The sequence below is a fragment of the Spermophilus citellus genome (assembly GCF_964194105.1).
Source record: "Spermophilus citellus genome assembly, chromosome: 17".
In the NCBI taxonomy this organism is placed as follows: domain Eukaryota; kingdom Metazoa; phylum Chordata; class Mammalia; order Rodentia; family Sciuridae; genus Spermophilus; species Spermophilus citellus.
Window position 1 is genome coordinate 37691727 of NC_138199.1, and position 19402 is coordinate 37711128.

Consider the following 19402-nt stretch of genomic DNA (forward strand, 5'->3'; position numbering starts at 1 on the left):
TCACTGAGGCAAATATATATATATATATTTTTTTTTCAAATAAGGGAACTGAGATTTTGAAAGGAATCAGGAAGCAGCAGATGACTCAGCGATTTCACATCCTGAGGATTTGTTGAGGGTGGTGTGAAGGATGCATGGAGAGCCAAGATTTCAGGCAGGAAATTGCCTCCCATCCTCAGCGGGAATAACTCCTCTGATGTAAGCCCTTGCCCTGACGTGGGTCACGAGATAGGGGCTGGGGCACTGTCTCAGCCTTAGCCAAAGATCTCAAGGCTGGGATGTGTCCCGTGCCCAATTCCAGTTTCAGGTCTCCTAATAAGGGCAGGTGGGGCGTGATGATTCAGGATCGGGAGACCAGAGGACATTTGGGGTAGTGAGTTGAGGTCTGGAGTCTCCCTTCATTGATTAGAGCCAGGACTCCCTCATCTAAGTTCTGAAGCAGAACCTGCAGTTCCCAGCCTCATCCCCATCCCCCTCTCCACAGGGGGAGGATGTGTAAAGAAGAGCTATGATGCTGAGTAGATAACTCATTTATGGAATGATGGCTGCACACCATAGCCACTGTCCCAAATGCATTATGAATTTAGTCTTTATAACAACAGTTGAGGAAACTGAAGCTCAGAAGCCAAGCACAAGCTTTGACACTTGATAAGTAGAGCTGGCGTTCAAACTCAGTCTGGCTTTGAAGTCTGTGTGATCTAAAGAAATATAGTCGCCCCAACTAAACTCTCCCAAAATGTTCAGGCTGGCTTGGGTTCTCTATAAGAGCTTTAGTTTTAGCTCCTTCTGAGCTTGGGGAAGGGATCCCTTTGGCGCCTCCTCCTGCTTTCTGTCTTTTGCTCCAGAGAAGCTTGGTGGAAAACTTGGAGGATGCTCACTGCAGGGACAGCTACAGGTTTTATCGATTAGTGGTGAGCGGGAGCCCTGTACTAGAAACTATTCTGAGGCTGTGTCCAGGTCCTCAGGAAGAAGTCCTGTGACTGGTGTGTGGTCTCTGTGCAGCTTGTCCTCTGTGTACCTGCCATCCTTAGGTTAGTCTAAGCTGGCCATTGACCAAATGGAAACCAGGGATAAGACGGGGCCAGTGACTTCTCATGTTCACACAGTGACTTGGATCCCACTCTGCAGACTCAGTCTACTGGCCCTCACCATGCTCTTCTTGGGGGGCATTTTGTCCATTCTGCTTGCTGTTGTGTTTACGTAGCTGTTTCATCTCTTTTCACCTGGAATCATCAGGGCAGAGAACATCCATTGTTCATCTTTCTCCATTCACGCAGAGCCTAGCATGTAAGAGATGATTTATAAATGTATGTTTTAAAGAAAAAATGAATAAATAAATCAAACCAGGTTATTCATGTGCATGGTATAGGAAATGGCTGACTTCTCAAGGTTAGGTGTGGAGACAATCATTAATTTTCTTTATTTGTTACCATCCGTAACTGCACTGTTTAACTCTTCAAATAAAAATGACAACAGTTGTTATTAGGAATAATCTCAGGAAACAAGTTGTTTCTGGGGAGAATATGAGTTGGGAAGAGAAAATGTTCACTCTTGTTTTCATGAAGGTCTAGCCCACCTGCCCAGGAAATCCCTTCATTTTTCCAGCAGTTATGGAGTTCTGACCTGCATCATTCTGGATATGCTAACTGCTCTACTAAACAACCCAGGGGATTAAACAAAATGAAGGCTTATTTTTTCCACATGTCACGGTCTCATGAGGTCAGCAGGGGGGCAAAGACCTGTGTGTTGGGGAGAGCTGTTTCCTGCGCTCCTTCAGGAACCAGGGCTTTTTCTATCTTGTGATGCCACCATTTGCAGCCTAAGACCTCTGAGCTTATGACCAAAAGGGAGAGACCGAGGAGGATTGAGAGATTTTCATGAACCAGTTCTGGAAATGATATAAAATTACTGTCACCACAGTCTATAGCCAATATCAAACCACCTCACTCCCACCTGATGATAAATGGGTTGAAAATACACAACATTATGACCAGGAGGAAAAGGAATATAGTTGGTGACCACATCACTTTTAAAAAAAATATTTATTTTTTAGTTATAGGTGGACACAATATCTCTATTTTATTATTATGTGTGGTGCTGAGGATTGAACCCAGTGCCTCACGCATGCTAGGCGAGCGCTCTACCTCTGAGCCACAACCCCAACCCCTACATCACTTTTTTTAAATGTAATTTTATGCCATTCTTTGACCTTTTCCTATTCCTACTGAATCAAATTTCAAAGGGTGGAACCAGCAGTGTGTGTGTGTGTGTGCACAGGTGCACTGCGCGTGCGGGTGTGTGTGTGTGTGTGGGTGTGTGTGGTGCTGGGGATTGAACTCATGGCCTTGTGCATATGAGGGCAATCTGTTTTTTAATAATGATTCTTATGCCTGGTAAGGTTTCAGAAGCCCTTATCTATGTAACAGATTTCTAGCTGCATTATATTGTTTTCTTTCTTTCTTTTAAAAAATTTTATTTATATATAACAGCAGAGTACATTACAATTCTTATTACATATATAGAGCTCAATTTTTCATATCTCTGGTTGTATATATAGTATACTCACATCAATCCGTGTCCTCATACATGTACTTTGGGTAATAATGATCATCACATTATATTGTTTTCTTTAGCCCTTAGACAATGTAATTTAGGCCTGGGGAGTCCCAGACTGTTTGCCTCCAAGTCTAAATAGCCTAATCTTCTTTAGTCCAGTGTTGTATAATAATTTGGAGATTTAGTGATGAATTAGATGTAATTTTTATACCCAAATATTATATCATATTTCCATTTACAGGCTCCTCTATGGATTGAGGTATTTTTAAAGTACAGCAATTTAATGTGTTTTCTTCTCATCGTTTTCCTAGTGTGTAGCACAATGCATAACATAAAATAGCCACTCAATAATAATTTGTTTGAGTGACATAAATATCTATTTTAGAATTCCTGAGAAAGGGGTGTTGGCAGAAGAAACTTATGTGGAATGACTTGGCTAGTTCCCACTTCAGGGCAGCTGGGAGCAGGGTTTGCACAATTCTCTAAACCAAGAAGGAATCTGCTGAGAGAGTCTTCCAGAGGGGATCATGGGCCAAGCAAGAATTGTGCAGTTCCCCAGGTCACAAGAAGCCCCACCCCACCTCTCAGTGTATCCCCCAGAAGTTAATCTGACCACCTCAATGAAAGCCTGGCAAATGTACTTCTCCTTCCTCCCCATCCAGCAGAACCAGAGCTCCTATAATCAGAATTTGCATTTATAGCCAGAGAACTAGGGACTTCTACTTATGCTGAGAATAGCATCATGGGGAGAAAAGCAAGGCATTTCTGAAGACCCTGCATGGTCCACCAGTTAGCCCACCTACCTGCTATCCACACCTCTTTAAGTGCTGTCTCTAAGCAAGGTCCTAGGACACCTGCAGAAGAATCACCCAGGACACTAGTTTAAATTGAATGCACTTGTGCTTTATCCCTTATCTCCAATCACTTCCCGCCAATCCCTCCCCATCTGCACCAAAAGTCAGCTGTCTGAGGTCAGTAAAGAATTCTTGGAAATTAAATATAGAAAGAACATAACTAAAGACAAAAGAAAATTTCTATCACACAGAATAAAGTGTAAAATATGAGAGAAAAGTTAAGACTCATAAGGGATAGATGCACAAAATCCAATACCCACCAGTTGTTCTAGAAGCCTACGATAGCATGAATGGAGAGAAGAAAATAAGAAACCCACAGGGAAAAAGTTGAGTTAAAATAAGGCTCAAGCCTTCAGAGTAAAAAGCTAATTGAGGGAATATCAGGGATGATGAATAAAGGACACATTTAGATACATTTTGGTAAAATGTCTGAATTTCAAAGTTAAAAGGACATTTCCTAAAAGTTCTAAGGATGTATTTTTATTCAGTTAATAAGAAATCAGCTGGCTTTGGAATTTTGGCGTTATATGATATAGGAGAAGATGATTGAGCACTGCCTACAGAGAGAAAATGATCTTGAAAGAGGACTTTCATAGTCAGCTGAACTATCAAAAGGTTTTGACCCTCAAAATCTCGGAAAGTATATTGTTTGTATCATTTGGAGTTCCTTGTTGCAAAGCAGTAGAATATGACTCTGGTTGATTTAAGCAAAAGAGAAATTTATCCCTAAGATTTTGAGTAGTATCCAGAAATGTCAGGTGCCGCAGTCTGGCTGGGCACAAAATCACGAGCCACTCAAGCAGGAACAAACTTTATTTTTTGAAACTGCCGCCAATGCCCAGTACGCGCCCGGGAAAATTGCCGATCCACTCACACGGCGTTCTCCCAGAACCCCAGAGGAAGCTCCTCCCCCGGAATTCCCTCCTACTGCACTTCCCCAACCAATGGGAACTCTCCAGGAGTCCCGTAGCAGGCCGAGGTGAACAGCAGGAGTCCAATATCCATATGAATGCAAATCTTAACATAATCATATCATCTCAATGGCTAGCTGGCGTCACCTTTCAACCAAAAATGCCATGCATCATATTACTTGGCTGTGGCTCTTAGCAGTCAGGAAAGCTTGAAAAATGGATAGAGACCTAAAGAGACCCGCTTGATTGCCACAGCCAAAATGATGCACCAGGAGCCAATAGTGTGGATACTGCCACCTCTGCTGGGCACTGAAGCTAGTGGTGCCGACCTCCAGAACTGGGTCATGAACATGTGTGCCGGCACCACCACCTCCAGAATCTGTTGCCACCACCACTGTCACCTGGGTGGATTCCCTTCTTCTTCTCTGCAATACTGGAAGAGAGCTCAGAATGACCAGATTTGCCTGCCCTGGTCTCACAAGGCAAGGGAGGGTGCTTGCCTTTCTCATCCTTTCCAGGAGGGAGGCAGTAGGAGAATATATTCTAGTAAGATGAAAAATTCAAGAGGGAAGTTGTGGGCCACTTGTCACAAGATAACAAATTCAGAAGCGTGGTGAGAAAAAAAATCCCTGTAAGCCTTTTTTTTTTTTTTTTTTTTTTTTTTTTTTTTGCAGGTCTAGAATCATTTCTGCAGACTGGAAGAGGAACTCAGAATGATCTTGAGGAATGTTTCCTAGAATGAAGTGGTTGCCAGGCAACCATGAATGCTGTGAATCTTCAGGTACAAATCAAGAATGATAATGAAACAAAGACCAGAATCTCTCTTTTTGGTAAATAGGAAAAAAATTATGGGATAAACAAGAACCTTTCAAAAGATTACTATGGGTCAGATATTAAATAAAATTGTACTGTGATTTGAGCAAATGGTGGAGGAGATTGTAACCAAGCCTTCAAAGATTAGCTATTTCAGAAGAGGGGAGATGAGACAGGTGAAATTGTTTTTTATTTCTTTGGGGCTCAGCAATTCTTTCAGTTTTATTTTGGTTTATTTTCTTCAAAAATCCAAGCAAAGTTAAACTGAATACTCTTTATTAAATGCATTACTTTTCTAACCAGAACAGAACAGCAAATTTCTTTAAAAAATAGTTTGGGCTAAAAAATTCATAGGAGGTACTCGGGCAAGAGAATCGGGGGGTGGGATGGCTGGCCATCCTGTTCTTTCTTCTTATGCAAGGTTCATAATTCTTGGATCCTAGGATGATGGATTGTGCTTCAGTTTTTTCATGCACTCTTGAACTGATGGATCATTGGGTTTGGCACAGACATGTTGCCCCTTGTTGGTGAGAAAGCTGGGCGACAAGAAGGCGATTATGAACTGAGTTGTCTTCAGCAAGTGGACGCAAGAAGCCCCATTCTCCTTACCCCTGGGAATCCCCACCCAACAGTCTCTTCTTTCCATTCTCTGCAGAAGGCAGCTCAGGCTCAGAATCCTCTCTGAGACCCTCCTCTGCCTGTGAGACTCCCTGAGGATTCATGAGAGTGTCCTTGGGCAGCCTCCTGCCTGCCTGCTCTCTCCTTCCTCCCCTCTCCTCCTCTCCACTAGGAAAGTCTCATCCCTCATGCCCTGCAGGACCCTGGTGAGGACACAAGTTGTCCCTTACCTGGCAAGATCCAAGGGTGGGACTATTTTAGACACCCATCCCTCATGCCCTCCCTCCAAGACCCTGCCGGCTCCCTGGCTCCCAGTACATGACGGGTGAGATTGACACTTACATGACACCTGGCTGAGAGCACCCACTGCTCGTTTTATAATAATCTTTCATGAATGTACACCGGATACTTCTTGTAATATATGAGACGCAGCAGTCAGTAGGAGAGTTAAAGACTGTAAGTGGAGAAAGGGCTATTTAAGGGACAAGTCTCTTCTCTTAAGAGTACCACGGAGGGTGCAGTGAAGAGTACCAAGGAGAGGGACCAGGGCTCAGAGGGGATGCTTCTTCCTCCTTGGGCAGCACTCACTGTCATCTCCTTGCTTCAGAACCCCCACCTCAGAGTTGAATGGTGTGTCTGAAGCTACCCAGGTGATACTTATGGCCATGACGGGGGCAATAGCATTTTCTTAGAAGGGGAAGGCAGCTGCAGGCACCAGAGAGCACCCTGTGCCCCAGCTGGGCAGGCTCTCAGGACTGCCAGGTGGGAATAGAAAAGGCATCTTTGCAGGAGGTACCCGTGGCCCATCCTGATCTTCCCTGGAGATTTCTACATACCCCAGGGTCCTCCAGATCTCTCTCTACCCTGTAAATATGGTGGATGAAACCATAGCACGGATCTTGCTCATCTTCTGCTTTTAAATATATAACACAATGGAATATTTACCTTTTTTAATTAGTGGAGGTTGAAACGTATGCTCTCTCTCCAAGAGTTCTCTTATTTCTGGATCTGAAAGAAATAGAAAGATGGGGAGAGAAATAGCTGAGAGGCAGCACCCTCTCAGCATCTCTGCTCCTTTATTCCTTGCGCCATCCCAAGGTAGAAAGGCTCTGATCCTGGACCACCGTCACCTGTCTGGGTTTAGGCCTGTCTTAGCCCTTTTGTATCATGAGTGCTCTGGGCCCTTTTGAAAATATTGGAGACATGAAGACTTTGTACTGACTCTGAAATACTAAAAGCAAACTGCAAGTTGAACATGCTTCTGGAATTTTAGGACTCTGGAAACAGCAAGTTTTTCATCTACTTATTTGGTGGCAATGTCCCTTGAAATGATGTGAAGCTACTTCCAGTCTTTATTTATCTTAGTATAAATATTCCTAAGTGTTTGATTAAAATATGCTCCCCAGACCACCAGAGAGGTTAGGTAATGTCCAGGTATTGATGACTTTTTCAAAACTAGAAAAATTTTGCATTTCAGAAACCATCTAACTCTAAAGATTGTTGGTAAGAAATTGTGAACCTGCATCATTCTAATTAGGCAAGTGCAACTTAACTTCTAGCTGGTTTCTTAAATAGTTACAATTAAATTATATTTAATAAGGCATATTGACACTTCTCTGCGTGTTTGATATGATGTGGGTAGAACTGCAATGAAAATAAATAAGATCTGAGCTGGGAATGGTGACTCACTATCATGCCTATAGTTCCAGTGACTTGGAAAGCAGAGGAGGAAGATCGAAAGTTTGAGGCCAGCCTCAGCAACTTAGTTAATCTCTTAGCAATTTAGCAAGACACGCTCTCAAAATTAAAAAACAAAAAGAACTGGGGATATGGCTCAATGGTAGATTGTTTAGTTCAATCCAAAGTGAAAAAAAAAAAGAAAAAAACAAATCTGAAATAGCCTTATCTTTCCATAACTACTTCTGAACTAGCTCATATCCTGATTTCAACAGTTATTATCTATGTGATACTAAGCAAGTTATTTAAGGTTTCTATACCACAGTTTTCTCATTTAGAAAGTGAGAGAATATAATAATGATAACAACAACAACAACATTAATAATATACAAACTGTATAAAATTGCTTAAGTCCTACTCTTTCGTTCCCTACATGAATGGCAAATTTACAACTTGTTCCAACTAATACCTAACCCACAAAGTTGTTTGGAAGACTCAGTGTTTAAAGAACAGTGACAGCATGGCACATAGAAAATACTAGATAATATATTTGTTAAATAAAAATTAGAATTGTTAGGTGACTGCTTTTTATTTTTTAATTTTCCCCCCTGCATCTTGTGACATTTTAACTTCTTAAGAATCTTGACAGCAGAGAGAGCCTCTCCCAGGACTGGTCAATTTTCAGAGACAGCAAGTGTTTCAAACTGACTTATGCTGAATGCTTCTGCCCAACCACTTCTTTGTCTCACTCTCAAATGCCACACCAACATGTCCCCTGCCCTAAATCATTCTACAGCCAAGTACCAGACAATGAAAGACCATCATCACTATATCCAAAGCTTTCTGGAAGTATTGAACCTATCCAGTCTTAAACATCACCCCCTCCTTTGTCCTGAGTTCTTCTCAGAAACCTCATAAAGGCTCTAGCATAGGTTTCCCCTCTATCCTTCTTGTGCCCCCTGGCCCAAAGCTGAGGTACATTGTAGCCCTGTGCTGCTCAGTGTACCTCCCTCTCCTGGGAAATGTAAGTAATACATTCTTTTTTTTTTCTTGGTATCAGGGATTGAACTGAGGGGCACTCAACTACTGGGCCACATACCCAGCCCTATTGTGTATTTGATTTAGAGACAGGGTCTGGTGGAGTTCCTTAGTGCCTGGCTTTGAGCTTGAGATCCTTCTACCTCAGTCTCCCGAGCCTCTGGATTATAGATGTGCATCACCACACTCAGCTGCATTCTTTTTTTTTTTTTTTTTTTAAATGGCATTGGTCTCTCTGGAGATTCAGTCACCCTCATAAATTAAAATTCCACACATTCAAATGAGAAGGTGATCTCAGGTGAGTCACTTACCTGGCTAGTCCCAATTCCTCTGAAAATGACATTTCTACAGTAGATGCTATATAATGATGCAAACATCATGGAATTCTCTACTTCTTTCCACAAATTTGTATTTTAATGATGATTCTTTCCATTGCTAAAATGCCAGCCAAAAGAAAGTATCCAATAATTCTGGCCTTGCAAAGGAGATAACTCTTTCCCCAGATGGGACCAGTCATCTCTGCGCAGTTTCTCTCGGGGATCACAAGCTGCAGACAGAGTCAGGGAGGGCAGTGGTGCCCTCTGCATCTTCTCCCCAGACCAAGAGTTACCCGAGGACCTGGCCACTAGTGAAGGGGCTCTCCAGACTCACCGGGTATGACCTGGGCCCGGGATCCAAGGGCAGCACCAAGAACGAGGAAGGAGAGGGCAGCTGCAGAGACCTTCATCTTTCCTGTGGGCAGGCAGAGTTGTTCTGAGAAATAAATTTTGATCTCCCTGATTTGCTGGCCTGTCCTTATGTTTATCAAAGGAGGAGGATCAGGAAGTCACAGGACAGAGGTCAGAATGCTCTCCATTGGCTCATTAATAGTGAACATGCTATTTCTATAAGACAGAAAGAGGATGAGAATGTAACAGGAAGTGGAGGGCAAAGGTGACATGGGGATTTTCCAGCTGTCCCAATATACAGGCACAGAGAAGAACTATTTCAAGAAGGATTCCTCTGTTAGGAGACTCATTGGCTCCTAATAATCTGACCACAGGGCAAGGGCGGGTGTCTCTGCCAGACTTCCTGACTCCGGGTTGGGTTGGGACTTGGTGGACACTGTGCCCATTTCCAGTTCTCTTCTGGCCCAACCAGAAGGGAATTGAACCTTAGGAGCCAGTCCAGTTGGCCACTGGAATGAAGAGCAGGAGATTAGGGGCCAGGAGATTCCTAAGCTCTGATGATCTCAAGGCCTAACCACTGCACCCTGATTCTCAAGTGCCCTAAAGCCTGCAATCAGGGTGCCCTCCAGGAGGCATGCTCTGGCATACAGCCTTGGCCTTGTGATTCATCATTCAGAATCTGCCAGGGGCTTCTCATGGACTTGGGGCCAACATCAAAGTCTTTGTGTGCAGAAGGCCCTGAAAACTTGGGTTCTCTTCCCACGCACTGCCCCTCCACTTTCCAATACAATGACACTTTAGTGTATAATAAGTTCAACAGCTGAAAGTGTATTTTTAAGTTTAGATTTTCTTCCTTAGGAGAGGACCTATATACTCAAGGACCCCAGTAGTTGTGCTTAATGGATAAATTGGTGCTGTGCTAATATTAATTCCTACTAACTCATCAACTCTATTCAGGAAGGTTTCTAGGCCCTTGCTCCCTCCAGGTTAGGCCAGGTGTTCCTGCAAAGTGGTTCCACAGCATCTGGCATTCAAATCCCATAGTTCCAGTCATATTCTATTTCTAAGGCTTATTTACCTAATTCCCACCCCCACAGCTGCCTTCCCCTTCCTCATGGGTGTGGTTAAAAGAGCATAGGTGATCCATTCTCTTAACAAAATCCCCAGTGCACAGTTACAAGGTCCTTGGATATCTGCAAGGATGAGGTAGTTAACAGAGAATAAAGTAAAACCAGAGGTGTGAGTTTCCATGTGCAAATGCAGAATGGTGATAATGAAATAAAGACAAATCATTTTCTTTTGGTTAATAAGACTGAAAATTAATGGAAAATTCTTAGAAACTAAGACTTGCATGAGATTCTCATGGGTCAGATATTAAGTAAGTTGTGTCATTTGAGCATGACCATAGTATGGTGAAAGATGCTGTTTTCCAAACTACCACAAAACCTTAAAAATACTAGCTATTTTGGTAGGGAAGAGAAGATGAGACATAATGTGAAGTTGTGTCTAGTTTCCTTGGGTTATAAAAATCCCCAGTTTTTGTTGTTATCTCAGGAATTTTTTTTTTTGCAATTTGTGACTCATTGCTCTAAAAGTTATTTCCTCCTGTTGATTTCTTAGGCAAATCATACTAAAAGTAGACATAAGTTTAAAACTTTTTCTTTTTTAAAAAATATTTATTTTTTAGTTTTTGGTGGACACAATATCTTTATTTTATTTTTATGTGGTGTTGAGGATTGAACCCAATGCCCCACGGGTGCCAGGCGAGCATACTATGGCTTGAGCCACATCCCCAGCTCTAAAACTTTTTCAAATAGAAAACATTTTGTTGTAGTTTAGAATTCAGTGCTGTCCTTTGAATTTTATGAGATAGCAACCAAGGTGTACTAATTGTAAAAATAAGCTTATATGTTTAAGTAGAGGTGTACATATATTTGATAGCTACTCTCTTTAAAAGTTTTGTTTTTTCTTTTTTTTGCAGCATTGGAGATTGAACCCAGGCCCTCTATTACTGAACTACATCCCCAGCCCTTTTTATTTTATTTTGAGATAGGGTCTTCCTATGTTTTCCAGACTGACCTTGAACTTTCGATCCTCCTGCCTCAGCCTCCTGAAGAGCCAGTATTACAGGTGTATGTCACTGTGACTGGCTCACATGGTTTAAAAATATCATTTAACTTTAGAGGAAAAGTCTTTTCAGAACTTATGTATATTAATAAAAACAACTAAGACTTAGAAACAGGGCAAAGGATAAGTACATACCTTCCTATGTCATCCTGGAATGTTGCTAACAGCCTCCACCCCTCTCCAGGATTCCCGTAAGTGTAGAGGATGGTAGGTAGGGGGTTATGTTCCACTTACTATTAACCAGGTCCCAGAGTTTATGAAATAACGTATTAACTTGAAAATTTTGACCAGGACACATGCAAATGATTTCTGTCCCCCAGAAGTGATCATAAACCTATCCAGGTTTATGATCACTGTATACACAGGTACTAATCTATCCCTTAACTTAGCAAACATGTTTTAGAATATCATCTGCAATTAACTCTATAAACTCTATTCCTCCAGTGATTTTTGGATCAGTTTTATGATTCCATCACACATGGACCCATAACATCATGTATGGTTTAAATACACACATTCAATCTATATTTGAATGAGTCATGGCTTTAGCTATTTAAAAATAATACTATGATATTTCTTGTTTCAAAGATAATACTTATCCTAAGATGAGTAATTCCATCAGTTTCCTCTTCCTCATAAACTTCAAAATAAATTAGCAAAGTAACTGGATTTTGCTCTAGAACAATTCAGTCCTGGTGTATAAGGACCTCTGGCACAGGGTGCCGTGAGACCTGAGAGACAGACAGATCGAGCATTAGAGTGCAGTTTACTGGGGAATCACTGATAGATGCAATTTGAGTCAGAAAGAGAGGCAGGGAACTGGGTTTGGAGAAAAGAGACTTCATTGTAGCTGGAATGTACCTGGTTTACCTTACACTGACGTAAGAGTCAGGCACGCTCCTGGAGCCAGACTCTGGTTGTAAAGCTCCACATATCACTCTAATGGTTTTATCCTTTTATATTTTTCTGGGAATCTATGCAGGAAAACCCAGTTTGAGTTGGTCTGGGGCAATCATGGTGGTTACAACTCAGGATCTGCCGTCAAATCAGGCTGAATCCACACAGATGCTGTTTATTGTTTACCAGATGCGTTGCTTTAACACCAAACAGAATACAGACTTTTTGTTTGTTTGTTCACTTGTTTTCAGTAATTCAGGCCAAGAATCTCCCAGGAGGTAGTTGGGTTGAGGGAGTTGGGGGTGGGGTGGCTGGCAACTTGTGTTCCTTTTCCTCAATTGATTTCTTTTAGCTCCAGATCCGTGGTCTGTGAGTTTAAGTTCAAGTTTGCCATGCACTCCTGGACTCCCCCATCATTGGGGTCGGCACAGATTCGTCGTCCCTTCCTGCTGAGGAATCTGGAGAAAGGTGGGGAAAGGATTGCAAAATGAGTTGTCTTCAGCAGGTGGACGCAAGAAGCCCCATCCTCCTTACCCCTGGGAATCCCCACCCAACAGTCTCTTCTTTCCATTCTCTGCAGAAGGCAACTCAGGCCCAGAATCCTCTCTGAGACCCTCCTCTGCCTGTGAGACTCCCTGAGGATTCATGAGAGTGTCCTTGGGCAGCCTCCTGCCTGCCTGCTTTCTCCTTCCTCCCCTCTCCTCCTCTCCACTAGGAAGGTCTCATCCCTCATGCCCTGCAGGACCCTGGTGAGGACACAAGTTGTCCCTTACCTGGCAAAATTCAAGGGTGGGACTATTTTAGACACCCATCCCTCATGCCCTCCCTCCAAGACCCTGCCGGCTCCCTGGCTCCCAGTACATGACGGGTGAGATTGACACTTACATGACACCTGGCTGAGAGCACCCACTGCTCGTTTTATAATAATCTTTCATGAATGTACACCGGATACTTCTTGTAATATATGAGACGCAGCAGTCATCAGGAGAGTTAAAGGCTGTAAGTGGAGAAAGGGCTATTTAAGGGACAAGTCTTTTCTCTTAAGAGTACCACGGAGGGTACAGTGAAGAGTACCAAGGAGAGGGACCAGGGCTCAGAGGGGATGCTTCTTCCTCCTTGAGCAGCACTCACTGTCATCTCCTTGCTTCAGAACCCCCCACCCCAGAGCTGACCTCTGTGTCTGAACCATGATAGGGGCAGAAGCATTAGCCCTGGAAGGGAAAGGCAGCTGCAGGCATCACAGAGCACCCTGTGCCCCAGCTGGGCGGACTCTCAGGACAGCCAGGTGGCCATAGAGACGGCATCCTTAGAGGAGGTACCCGTGGCCCATCCTGATCTTCCCTGGAGACTTTCCCCACCCTCAGGCCCTCCTGTTGTCAGCCTGTCCTGTCAACAGGGTGGATGAATCTCTAGTATAAGTCTGAGCCCCCCTGCTGCTTAGAAATATGTCCTATTTGGTCATTTACCGTGCTGAATTGGAGACTCAATAGGAATCCTCAGAACTTGTCTTTTCTCTAGATCTGAAAGAAACAGACAGGTGGGGTGGAATTTACTGGGAGACAGCACCATTTCAGCATCTCCACCCACCCCATTCCTCACCCCATCCCAAGGCAGAGAGGCCCCGATCCTGGAACACAGTCACCTGTCTGGGTGGAGGCCTGCCTTAGCCCTTCTGTCTTCTTTTTCCCTGCGATTCTTCAGGGCCCTTTTGAAAATGTTTGAGACACAGAGACATTCTACTGTCTCTTGAATACTAATAGCACAATGAAAGTCCAATATGAGTAACTTTAAGGGATCCATTCCTAATGTGATGAAGTCCACACTCTTTCTTCATGTTTTTGCCTTCTACAAGACTGGCAAACAACAAGTTGTCCATCAGCTCATTTGGTGGCACAATGTCCCTTGAAATGATGTGAACCTATTTACAATCTTTATTTATCCCATTTGGTACTAATACTTATGTGTTTGCTGAAGAATTGTGTTAGTCAGCTTTTTTTTTTTTCTTTTCTTTTTTTGTACTGGGGACTGAATCCAGGGGCTCTTTCTCAATGCGTTACATCCCCAGTTCTTTTTACCTTTTTAATTTTGAGACCAGTTCTCGCTCAGTTGCTGAGGATCTCAGTTGGTGAAGCTGGTGTTGAACTTGTGATCCTTCTGTCTCAGTGCCCCCCACCCCTCCCCTGCCCCTAGTCTCTGCGATGACAAGTGTTTGCTACTACCAGGGTTGCCTGGGTGGATTCCTGACTATTAGTCAATTTTTAATCGCTGTGATCAAAACACCTGACAAGAATAGTTTAGAGGAAGGAATGTTTATTTGGTACTCTTGGTTTCAGAGATTTTATTCCCTGGCTGACTGACTCCATTGCTGTAGGCCTGAGGTGAGGCTTACCAAGGGGACAATTGCGGAAATCTGTTCAGCTCGTGACAACCAGGAAACAGAGAAAAAGAGTGAGGAGCTGGGGACAAGGTATACAATCCCCAAAGTCGTGTCCCAGTGACCTATTCCAGCTATGCCTCCCTTGCCCATAATTATCACCTAGCAGTCCACTCAAATTCTTAATTCATAAAATGGATTAATCTATCTGAGTTTACAGTTCTCACCCTTGCCTAAAAGTCCACCTCTGAACCTTGCTACATTGGAGGTCACACTTTCAAAATATGAGCTTTTAGGAGGATCTTTCTAGATTTAAACCGTAATAGAAATATTGCTGCATTTCATAGAAATAGTGTGCTTTCCAGATCCCAAAGTTAAGCAACATGCAAGTGTTTATTGTCTTAATTTTTAAAAAAATTGTAGTAAATATATATATGGCTTCAAATTTTGCTATTAAAACATTTTAAAGTGTCCAGTTTAGTAGCCTTAAATATATTCCAAATATGGTGTAAGTATCACCACCATCCATTCATAAACCTTGCAAATACCACTCTGTGTAGCTTATACAAGGAGAATCATGCAGCATCTGTCTTTCGTGACTGATCGCTTCACTTATGTCACCCGACTTTCGTCCATGTAGTAGCATGTCAGAATTTCCTCCCTTTTCATTGCTGGATAACATTTCATTGCACGTGTCTACCACATTTCACTCATCCATCCATTATGCGTCCACTGATGGACACATCTTGTTTCTACCTTTTGCCTACTGTGGAGAACACTGCTAAGAACATGGTGGTACTGAAATCTTTTCATGCACATGCTTTAAAGTTTTTGGGGGTGTGTACCCAGAAGTGAAATTACTGGATATCATCTTAACTTTTCAAAGCCCCCCAAATTCTATATTCTGAAATTCATACAGCCCTAACTGTTTGGGGGGATTATAGACCTGTATTGTGCTAATTAGGCAAATGCAGCTAAACTTTTAGCTCTCCTTTCTTCTTTCCTTTGTCCCTCCCTTTCTCTTTCCCTCCCTTTCAACTCAGTCATTTCCACAATTGCCTGTATCACAGACTAAAACTAGCTCTAAAATTGATATTTATTTTTTCATACCAAAACATAAATTAATGATTTGGGCAACAAGGATTCAGTCATCAACAATTGCTTTCTTGTTCTTAGCTCATTTCTTTTTTTTTCTTTTTTTTTTTGTACCAGGAATTTAATGCAGGAGTGCTTTATCACTGAGCTACATCCCCAGTCCTTCTTCTTATTTATTTATTTATTTAATGAGAAAATTAAAAAGAAGTTTTATTATAGATATTTTAAAATACAAACTCAAAAAACACTATCATAGAGTTCTTACTTTTTTTAAAAAAAATGGAGTGCATTGAAAAAATTTTAATGTCAATCTCCATTAACCTGTATTTCACATAAAGTAAATATGATTGTTTTTGCACTTAAGGAAAGAAAATATAAATGTAACTTAAAATTGAATTTGGTTCTCATTGATTCTTTTAAAAAAATTCAATTTGTTTTAATTAGTTATACTTGACAGTAGAATGCATTTATGTACTTTGCTATATCATACATAGATGGGATATAATTTCTCATTTTTCTGAGTGTACATGTTGCAGAATCATATAGATCATGCAGTCACATATATACATAAAGTAATAATGTCTGTCTCATTCTACTATCTTTTCTATCCCCACATCCCCTCCCCTTGCCTCCCATCACTTCCCTCTATAATCTAAGATAATGCTATTCTTCCTTAGTGACCCCCCCACCCCCGCCTTATTGTGATTTAGTATCTGCATATTAGAGAAAACATTCGGCCTTTAGTTTTGTGGGATTGGCTTATTTCATTTAGCGTGATATTCTCTAACTACAACCATTTACTGGCAAATGTCATAATTTCACTCTTCTTTAAAGCTGAGTAATATTTCATTGACTATGTATATCACATTTTCTTTATCCATTCATCTATTAAGGGATTCCAAGATTGGTTCCATAGATTAGCTATTGTGAATTGAGCTGCTATAAACATTGATATGGCTGCATTATTGTCGTATGCTGATTTTAAATCCTTTTTGTATAAACCAAGGAGTGGGATAGCTGGGTCAAATCGTGGTTCCATGCCCAGTTTTCTGAGGAATCTCCATACTGCTTTCCATATTTTTTATTTTGAGACAGGATCTCATTAAGTTGCTGAAGGCTTCACTAAGACACTGAAGTTTGCCTTGAATTTGTGATCCCCCTGTCTCAGCCTCCCAAGTCACTGGGATTACTGAAGTGTGCCATCATGTCCCTCTCTTAGCTCATTTCTTATAAATTGTCAACCCTCTATACCTGGGGGTTCCACACCTATGGAGTCAACCAACTGTGGTTGAAAATATTCTTAAAAAGAATAAAGAAAGAAAAAAGTTGCATCAAGGGGCTGGGAATGTAGCTCAGTGGTACAGCACTTGCCTAGCATGTATGAAGCCTAGTTTCAATACCTAGCACTTCAAAACTGAAACAAAGCAAAAACACAAGTTGCATCGGTACTGAACATGGCCATTATTTCTTGAACAATATAGTATAGCAACTATTTACTAGCACTTACATTGTTTTAGGTACTATAAGTAATCTAGAAACTATTTATAGCACAGGGGAAGATGTTCATGGGTTATATAAGGTCATGAGCATCCAGGTATTTTGGTATCCATGTAAGATCCTGGAACAAGTCCCCAAGGACACCAAGGCAAGGTTGAATAGTTACATATAAATTGTATATAACGAGGCACCTGTATACAATATAATATGCTTGATATGGTCAAGGTGGCCTGTACAAAATATCTTAAATAGTCTTGCCTTCCCATAACTACTTCCAAACTAGCTCCTATCCTAATTTCACCACCTACCAGCTGGATGATCTCATGCAAGTTATTTAAAGTTTTTATAAATCAGTTTTCTCATTTACAAAATGAGAACAACAACAACAATAATATGCAAATAAATGACTGATATCATGCTAGGTTTTTCCCCAACAAAAATAGCTAATTCACATCATTTAACATAATATCTATCCTGCAGGATTGTTAGCAGGAATAAATTCGTTAGCATCTATAAGAAACTTGGAATAGTGCCTGCCCTATACAGAGGAATCACTAGACACATATTTGTTAAAGAATAGAATTGTTAGGTGACCTTGTGTGAGACACTTGCCTGGGTTGGACCACTTCTTCTCCAATATGACAGATTTATATTAGATGGTATATAATGGTTCAAATGGCATAGAATTCTATGCTTCTTTCAAAAAAATTTCCAGTTTTACTATAATTTTTTTTGATATAGCATTGAATAGTCCCCATGTCCATTAAGGAAAGGTATCCAATAATTCTGGCCATGAAAAAGGAAATAATTGTCCCAAAACAGGACCAGTCATTGGTGTACAGTTTTTTTTTTCCAGGCTGCAGACCTTTTCCAGGTCTATACCCTGCTATTCTGTTAAGTAAGTTCCATCACCATGTCTGGGATGGACAGGAGTCACTAGAGGAAAATGGTGCCCGCTGCATCTCCTCCCCAGACCATGAATTACCGAGGACCTGGCCACCAGTGAGAAAGCTCACTGGACTCACCATGTATGACCCGGGCCTGGGATCCAAGAGCAGCAGCAAGAATGAGCAAGGAGAGGGCAGCTGTGGAGAACTTCATCTTCCCCGTGGGCAGGAAGAGCTGGGCTGGGGACTCCTGAGCTCACCACTCCTTGACTCCCTGTCCTGTCTCTGTGTTTATAAAAGGAGAATCAGGAAGTCCTGGGCAGAGGCAGAGTGCTGTTCATTGGCTACATCATAACTAACAGCTGTTTCTAAAAGAGGGAACTGGGGCGACAATGCAAAAGGAAAGGCAGGGCTGAGGATGAAACAAGAAGTGAGACCACCACCAAGGTGACACTCACAGTCCTGTGGAGTTCCTGAACTGTCCTAATGGGCACAGGCAAAGAGGGAATATTTTAAGTAGGATCCTTCCTTCCAGAAGTTTCATTATTATTCTATATCATAAGAACTCCTCCCCCACAGGACTTAACCATCAGCTATCCAGAATCGTATTGAAGGAAAAGTGAGGAACGAGAGAGAAATGAAAGACGGAGACCAGGCAGAGACACACAAGAGGGTGTATTCATCAGAGCAGACAAATAAAGGCCATCTCTCTATAGTGGAGAGAGGCAAAACAGGCTTGGGTTCTGGCACTTTTATGAGGCAGGATCAGGAATCAGAGCTGGGTGGTTAGGGGTTGGGTTGGGTTGGTATGAGGGAGTGGTGAGCCTTTCTCAGAAACACCTTTAGGCGGGAAAGCAAAATTTTGCTTAAAATGGCAGCTGTCACTTAAGATGGCTGTCTAGATGCTAAGCAAGGAACTTATACCTATAAGCACAGTGGTTCGCCAGCAAGAGCACTAACTTAAACCCGATCACACGATTCCTTTCACAGTGTCTAGAGATGTGTTTGGGCCTCCCCTGGTCTCATACTACACATCTAATTCATTAATAAGCCCTTTGGTTATTTTTTGTTGCTGAAAGCTTAGTCTTTGTCCCCGATGCCAACCTCATTCCACATGTCCTCTGTTGGAGTGGTGATTTGCTTGCTAATTTGAGAGATAGTCATTTCTGAGATCTTTTGGTGCCATCCCCAAAGTCTGGATTACTTGGTTCCTATGCAAGGTGTGTGCTCAGGGACAGATCATTCTGCATAGGATGGAGATTGGGGAGGGGGAGAGATTTGGGAGGAGCAGGGAGAGAGAAAGAGAAAGAAACAAGTCCATTTTAAAAATCAGTTGCAGTGGCAGAGCAGCAAGGGCTACATTCAGAGCATAAAGTGGACCACTGTTACA

The 19402-nt window shown here is 42.0% G+C and overlaps 2 protein-coding genes across 2 annotated transcripts; both read right to left on the bottom strand.

Moving 5' to 3' along the window:
- Positions 1-5375: 5375 nt before the first annotated feature.
- On the bottom strand, positions 5376-12166 carry CCL15 (C-C motif chemokine ligand 15). The gene is made up of 4 exons (XM_081271690.1): positions 9119-12166; positions 6698-6760; positions 6095-6206; positions 5376-5670 (listed from the first exon to the last, which is right to left on the bottom strand). Exons 1-4 carry the CDS (start codon positions 9192-9194, stop codon positions 5574-5576), a joined length of 348 nt encoding a protein of 115 aa, XP_081127816.1. The 5' UTR covers positions 9195-12166; the 3' UTR covers positions 5376-5573.
- Positions 12167-12308: 142 nt separating this feature from the next.
- On the bottom strand, positions 12309-18308 carry LOC308636280 (C-C motif chemokine 15-like). The gene is made up of 4 exons (XM_081271689.1): positions 18151-18308; positions 13626-13679; positions 13045-13156; positions 12309-12617 (listed from the first exon to the last, which is right to left on the bottom strand). Exons 1-4 carry the CDS (start codon positions 18224-18226, stop codon positions 12494-12496), a joined length of 366 nt encoding a protein of 121 aa, XP_081127815.1. The 5' UTR covers positions 18227-18308; the 3' UTR covers positions 12309-12493.
- Positions 18309-19402: the final 1094 nt, after the last annotated feature.